Raw genomic sequence first — 7,415 nt, 5'->3', positions numbered from 1 at the left:
CTTACGTTCTTTAAATTTTTTCGGAAAGTGTCATTTAGAGTGTAAAAAAAACTTAAATAATAATGTAATTATAATTAAATATTTTAATTTTCTAAAATACCCTTGAGAATTTTAACAAATCTAACAAAAAAACTGTAATTTGTCACGCCAAAAATAGTAAGAAGATGCAAAGTGCAATTATATAAAATATAGGTAAAAAATACATTTTGACCAAATTAACCAAATTAAGGGGATATATTTTGCAAATAACTCTAGATCATTCAATCCCAGCAAGGGTGACCTTGTCATTCCAAGGTTCAGTCTAGATCATTTCTTGTACAGACAATGGTAAGGGGAACATCACATTGTGATATGTGAATAACACCTCTTTTTTTTTTGCTCTTTCTGATACCTAGCTAAACAGTGTGCATCATTGACATTGGCTGTAGGAATAATTCTATTTTTAAGTTCGAGTTCAGCTGACTCAGCATTGACTTCACAAATAGCTTGATTTCAGCATAAACACCACTAAAATTGTGTGGTGACATTTGTGCCACTGTTGGAACATTAGTCAGAAAGATCTGAGATGAGTTTAAATTACTTTTATTTGAAAAATGTATGTTTACATTTGAAAATAGCTTTCATTTTCTTGGTACAACACAAACTTGTTTAATTCCTTTGTTATGACCAGGCGAACACAACTGAATAACCGATCAGCTTCTTTACTCTTATTATTTTTTTAACCAGTATCTAATACAAAAGCTTTGGGATAAATATCTTATTTCTTCCTATAATAATGAGAAGTGAAATTTTTTTGAACAAAGGAGGAAAGGAACCAAGGAAGAGCCTCCTTCATCACAATCAGTACTTATTATTAGTACATATTCTATAATATAGTACGAGTTGAATAAATAAGAAACTGCATACTTGTTCAAAGCATAAATTACAGATCAGTATGATTTGAAGCAAGAATCAGGTCCCGATATAGATAAATAATCATATTTATCTTAAGATTAATTTACTAGGACAAGGAAAAAGAGCTCTATAAGATTTTTAAAAATAATCTAACCTCTTTTTCAGATTTTCACACTTCTATACCGGGAGTCCCCCTTCAGCTGCAAGATCTATTCTCTGCTGATGTTCTTCAACTTTGTAGTTTACTATCTCTTTGAACAGCTCGGAATCCAATATACAATCAGGGCGACCATATACAGCCGCTTGCACGCTTGCCATTAATTTTGCTATCTCCCTACCAGAGAACCCTTCTGTCTTCCTGGCAGCCTCTCTGATAATATCCTCAGACAAATCCTTTACGGTAATCTTCTTTGATTGCTTTTTAAATACTGGCCCCGACTTGGACTTGTAGACACCTTCGCTGGTTAGGTACTTGTTCAGATACAAATTTAAGAGTTTGAAGCGTTCCTCCTCCTGAGGAAGTGGGAATTCAATCACTTCATCAATACGATCCGTTATGGCACTATCAAGATCACCTGGTCTATTTGTGGCGAGTACAAGGACCACATCTCTTGATTGGTCACCGGTTCGGAAAAGCATAGCATTTAGGGCACTTCTCTGGGCTTCACTCATATGTATGCTGTTACGCCTATTGATAGATCAAATGTACAAGTATTAGCATTTTTGGAACAAAAATTTACTATGAAACTTCAATTGAATTACAATTGTCCAAAGAACGCCAAGTAAATTAAACTATGAAACTTCAATTAAATAAGAAATTTCCAAAGAACTCTAACACGGTGTTCTCAAATCAATGAGAAAAGAAAACAATAGAAAATGTGCTATTTTTTCCTATCCTCTCTAAACTTTCTAAAAGGGGGAAGAAGATTTTGGAGACAAATATACAAGGATTTTCTTCCCAAATCTTTGAAACTCTTTTCCTTTCTTTCTTGAAAACTCTTTTGAGAACAAGCTGAAGAAATCAAATTTTCACCTTTCTTTTTTTCCTTTAGAAAAATTTTCTGGAACACAGTGCAAGTAAATTAAACCAAAATGCAGAAATCTGTTCAATATACATCTTGAAGAGATTGAGTTGCAGTACAACTACATTTGAGCAATCTGGAAAAACATAACTTGGCTCGATAAAAAGCAAGTGACTAGCTTATAGGAGCAAGTAATGCTATCAATAATAATAACAATTATTAGAAAAAGGCAGCTATACAAGAATGATTTTGGAGTATTATCAAATAAGTGTAACTTACTCGCACAAGAAAGCATCAGCCTCGTCTATAAATAGAAGCAAACCTTTCTTCGAATTTTTGGACCAATCAAATATCTCATGGATCTTCGTAACAGCCTGTGCACCTAGTGGAGCAACATCTCCTCCCGTCATCATAGCATAATCCAAACCCTGCAGATATTCCAAATTTGTGATGACCGCATAGAAAGGGGTACTACAGTCAGTACGAGAAGAGCTAATACAAATAAAAGGATCACTTATTAGGATTTAAGGGTATATTAGGATTATATCAAATTTCAGATTTTATATAATAATTTTATATTAAACATTCATAGTAATTAAGAACATATCATCTATACTTTTAAGTTTACAGGGACAAAATGTAACTAGTATTTATTACATGTTTATTGTTTGTAGACATAAATATTAGATGATGGGATAAAGAAGGGACACAATTAATTAGTATACCGATTTTTGAGCAATCTCCCTTGCTACCATCGTTTTACCCGTACCAGGAGGCCCATAAAAGAGCATGTTACGGAAAGGTGCCTGGTGAGACTTGGTGTTTGCTGTAGCTCGAGCAAGATGTTGTATTCTTCTTTGCAGCGAAGGATGAAGAATAACATTCCCAAACTTGGACTGGTTTTCTCCAGGTGTTGCTTTATTAAAAAATTTACGTGCTGCTTGGGACACCGTGCCGGACCATGGAAATTTTGTCATGGATGATTCTCTTATTAGTGATGGCTGGCCAAGTAACCGATTGATATAACCCCAAGTAACTCTTGCTCCTTCCCTGCAATGGTTTTGATATTTACAACAGTGAATTACATATTGCAACCTCCTGACCAGTATCTAAATCATTGAAATTTAATATAGTGAATACGGAAAAAAATAATAAAAAATAGTGTTGCCCAAATTAATGAACGCCTAATTATCTTTCAAAATGAACGGAAGGGCATAGGGAAGATCCTAAAAGGCAATTCTACTCAGTTGGCTAAAGTGACAAGGTATAAACAATATCCATATCCACATTACATCAGTTCAGTTTGTGGAACAGGATTGGCAGTTAAACTTATAGGTCAGGTATCATAACTGCTCTTGTTGGTGGTGGATAGAACATATCAGGGGAACATCTATAATTGCTCTTTGCTCATGACTCTGTGATTTTTAATCCTTCATCAAGTACATTGAACAACATTATCATATAATACTTTAATTTAATTTATTTTTTGTACATATATCAAACTGAACAACTGTAAACAGAGAGTATACAAGTTGGTTAAGAATGTGTTTTATCTTCTCTTTTTTGATTTTGCTTTCCAGTGTAAATCAATATTCCTAATTCTGATTTTTCCCTTTGATCATAACATCAACACGAGGCTTCCAGCCAAATTCAATGTTTCCCGGAGAGAAATACAATACAAATACAAAAATAGAAATCAAATTAACCAAAAATAATATCTTTATTCATAATCGGTTCATTTTTAAAGGTAATAAAACCTCCTACCAAAACAAAATTGGTACAGAATTTCTAAATTATTCCAAGGATTATCATCAGCCTGCGACTCTAATATCTAACAAGAAAGTTGTCCACCATTTATTTGACAAATTCACCAGTAAACACAGAGTAAATGACATTGTCTAATAAGTGTCCAGGAATCAAAGTGTTCAACATAACAATTTTTCTTCTTAGTAGGCTTTCATGATTAGTTGGTCATGCATCCTGATAGGTTCTCCAACAAAAATTCATTAAATAACAAAATAGAAGGACCTAGTTCAAACCTTGTTGTATAAACTCCTGCAGCCAATGCCGTAGCACCACCAACCGTCATAATCAGTTTACTCCTATCGTTTAATAAGACTCTGAAGCCCCCTGAACATCAATAATATCAAGAATTATATATAAGTCTGCTTTACTTTGAAGTTTGAAGTTTATTCTTAACAAAATATAAAACACCATAGCTGAACAAAAACAGCAGACAGCAGATTTATAAGAAAACACTTTCAGATTCATAATTTACTGCATCAACTACATAAATAATCTGCTATTGCAAGGCCACAGCAAACATCATGACACTAGACAGGGGATTGATTCCAATTTCAAGTGCAGGGCGGGAAGATCATTTTAAGTCGGAAAAATCCAATACAAATCTTCAAATGATTACGTCCAAAATATCAATGAAAGCTAAGTTAATGCTACCCGAACACTAAACACTGCAAAAGTAAGTTGGTCAATGTCTACCTTCAATGTGACTAAACGTTGTGTTGATTGCAGCAAGCCACTTTTCTCTTTCGCCATTCACCTTTTCAATAAGCATCCTCCTATTATGGTCTTCAGTTAGTTTTGCTTCATGAGCCCGACCTTCGGCCTCAGCCATTGCCTTTACTCTTATAGTTTCTCGTTCTATTTCAGCTCTCTCTTTCTCAGTCTGTCGTTGCCGAGCTTGAATTTGTTCTTCAGTTGCTCGTTTTGCTTGTTCTTTTCGTATAGAGGACTGTTCTTGCATCCTAACTAACTCAGCATTATGGTGTCGCTGAGCTTCATTATCTGTCTGTAGTGAATGATATAGCCATTACATTGCAGTATTTACATAGTTATCCAAGTCAAAATCATACTGTTCAAGAAAGACTATGTAACATTCTCCATATAATCCATTACAAAATTTTTGAGTTCCAACACAAACCTCCACCAATGTTGCAGTATTTACATTATGATCAGATATACAAATACTACAATCTTCATATTGGTAATTTGGTATTTTAAATCATCTGCTTCCATGTCGAGTTTAAATAGAAAACTAGCAACAACAATGACGAAAAGAAAAACAAAAACCTGCATTCTTTTTCTAGCCAATTCATCTTCATACCGCAACATTTGTGCCTTATTCTGAGATTGTTGTTGTACCAAGTTCCTCTGCTCTTCAGACAGCTTTCGCTGCCTCTCCTGCATTTGCAACGTCAAATCAGAAAGGTGTTTTCATATTCTTGGCTAATGTTAGAAAAGTAATAAAATACATATAGGAGTACCAGGGACTGTTTGTTTAACATTTCAGTGGCTTATTACTTAAAAATAAGAATAATTGAACAGTAAATATTTTCTTTATCCAACCGTTTGTCAGATTTATACTTGCAACTTAAAACAGATATGTAAGTTCAATTTTACAAACTTAGAAGTATAAAAGAAGAACTTCCTGGGTGACTTATTTCAAGTAGGTAATTTGACCTAACAAAGAGTTATATTACCCTATTCCCTATTACATTTAACTTCTATTATCTTTTTGTCATTTTCATTTCTTACAGCTTGTAAGTTGCACTCCAGTCAATAAAAGTATCCAACACCCCCTTCCCCCAACCCCAATAGTTATAAGGAAAAGTTCCTTTCTACTTGTATGTCAGCAAGGAAATTTTAACAGGTAAATCTTTTCAAGGTAGGCCAAATCTTCCCCCTAATACATGTAAAATTGCAAATAATGATGTCTACTGAGCAAGGCACCGATACCCACTCCCAAACATGAAACCACAATCTCTACAAGTCTAGATGTACTTATGAACTATGACGGATTTTCAAGTATAATTTCTACAAAGGAATAAAAAATAATGGTTATTAGAAAATTACTCTATGTTGTCAAACATGCAGTAACAACAATCTCGTATAACTATAGTTATGATCTTGATATGACTGGCTAGCTCAGATCAAACAAGTCAGTAATTAGCCAATGACATTCTTTTAACTAAAGATGGTTGTCAATAACAGACCGTCTTTTGTAACTTTACCGACAAAACTTACAAGGTCAATACCAAACAAGTGGATGCTACTAAAATAAGTTCCTTTTTTCTCATTCTAAACGTATCAATTGCATAAAATTATTCAATTTGGTATCACCTACTAGTGTAAAGATTACAAAACCCGAAAAATGAAAAACCAGCATAACAAACAAACTAAACATACGATATCAGCATAAGACTGAATAGCATTGTGATGAATCTTCTCAGCCTCCAATTCCGCAAGCCGACATTGCTCTTGTTTCCCCATCACTTCAAACACCTTCACCAATCAAACATACACACAATTACACATACATAAAAATAAAAATAAAAATAAACATAATTAAAATTAAATCAAATTTATAATAATAATAAAAAAAAAATTCACCTGTTTCTTATACGGAGAGCTATTAATCTCTCTGAGTGCTTTAGCGCCTCTCTCCAACGACTCCGCATCAAAACCGCCTTTTGAAACCTCAACTTCAGACTTAGCCTCCGAATCGGAAGATTCAGTCGACGGCGACGGCGACGGCGACGGCGCCGGAGAAGAAGAGAAAGGATTGAACCGGAAAGGACCATCAGCATAAGCACGATTAGATGATGAAGATGATGATAAAGTATAAGAAGTAGCTGCTGCAGCTATTGCTGCTAGTGAAGAAAGCTTCGAAGCCGCCATTAATGGAGCTGATTGTTTTGTTGTCTAGTTCTTCAAAGTTGAAGACATTTAAAAGTTTGTATAAACCCCTGGGCCTTTGAGGATTAGGGGTTTAGCTGGGTTTGCTTGCGCGAAAGGTTACTGTAACGTTCTGACCTAACCTTTTTCTAACTTGGGCTTTGTTGTTAGGCCTTTTTACTTTGGGCCGGGTTGCTTGTTTTATTTTATGCAGGAATTGGGATATCATGGGATTATCAATTTTTTTACCTTTTGTCATGATGGATTTAAATTATTTTGTTTGTTCATATTAGAGGTACATCTAACACGATGCATGGATATTTAATTTTAGAGTAAAATGTAAGGCGTGTACTTGTAATTTCAAATTTCAGTAATGTGTGTATCTCAAATTTAAAGAATGCAAAAAGTGTATTGACTGTTAACTCCGTAAGAACCAAAATGAAAACTAAAGAAAGCTATTTGTAATTTGTCACATTTGAATACATGTACTTGGGTATATAATTTCCAACCCGAATTCTATAAACCCTAATTTGTAGAACTTATTTTCTTTTTACTTTTTTTTCTTCCAATTGATGGCTGAAATATGTGGTTGTGGTGAAGCAGGAGCTCAACACACTGCAAGGACTGAAAATAATACATGAAGAAGATTCATTGGTTGTGTTTATGGGAGAAATGATTTGCAAAAAAACAAAAAAACACATAGAAGAACACCAAAAGTAAGAACGAAATTATCCCTTGATCTCCTCTTCCACAATGGCCCCCACTGCACCTAGTGGTTATTTGAAAATCTCTATACCCCCTTCA

The 7,415-nt window shown here is 34.3% G+C and overlaps 1 protein-coding gene across 1 annotated transcript; it reads right to left on the bottom strand.

The window, feature by feature from the left end:
* Positions 1-887: 887 nt before the first annotated feature.
* LOC141717818 (uncharacterized) lies at positions 888-6,695 on the bottom strand. The gene is made up of 8 exons (XM_074520024.1): positions 6,327-6,695; positions 6,123-6,218; positions 5,007-5,117; positions 4,416-4,725; positions 3,956-4,046; positions 2,642-2,966; positions 2,196-2,344; positions 888-1,582 (listed from the first exon to the last, which is right to left on the bottom strand). The coding sequence occupies exons 1-8, from the start codon at positions 6,612-6,614 to the stop codon at positions 1,072-1,074; spliced, it is 1,881 nt and encodes a 626-aa protein (XP_074376125.1). The 5' UTR covers positions 6,615-6,695; the 3' UTR covers positions 888-1,071.
* Between the last annotated feature and the right edge of the window lie 720 nt (positions 6,696-7,415).

This window comes from Apium graveolens, chromosome 4 (assembly GCF_009905375.1).
Source record: "Apium graveolens cultivar Ventura chromosome 4, ASM990537v1, whole genome shotgun sequence".
In the NCBI taxonomy this organism is placed as follows: domain Eukaryota; kingdom Viridiplantae; phylum Streptophyta; class Magnoliopsida; order Apiales; family Apiaceae; genus Apium; species Apium graveolens.
The sequence above is the reverse complement of the archived record's forward strand: the minus strand, read 5'-3'. Positions and strand labels throughout refer to the sequence as shown.

What these genes read in the sequence shown, in the direction of transcription:
- LOC141717818 (XM_074520024.1), bottom strand. Translation starts at nt 6,614, where the DNA reads ATGGCGGCTTCGAAGCTTTCTTCACTAGCAGCAATAGCTGCAGCAGCT. An exon ending in GCTCTCCGTATAAGAAACAG is followed by an intron (nt 6,219 to 6,326) that starts GTGAATTTTTTT and finishes TGATTGGTGAAG; the next exon opens with GTGTTTGAAGTGATGGGGAA. An exon ending in GCAGGAGTTTATACAACAAG is followed by an intron (nt 2,967 to 3,955) that starts GTTTGAACTAGG and finishes AAACCATTGCAG; the next exon opens with GGAAGGAGCAAGAGTTACTT.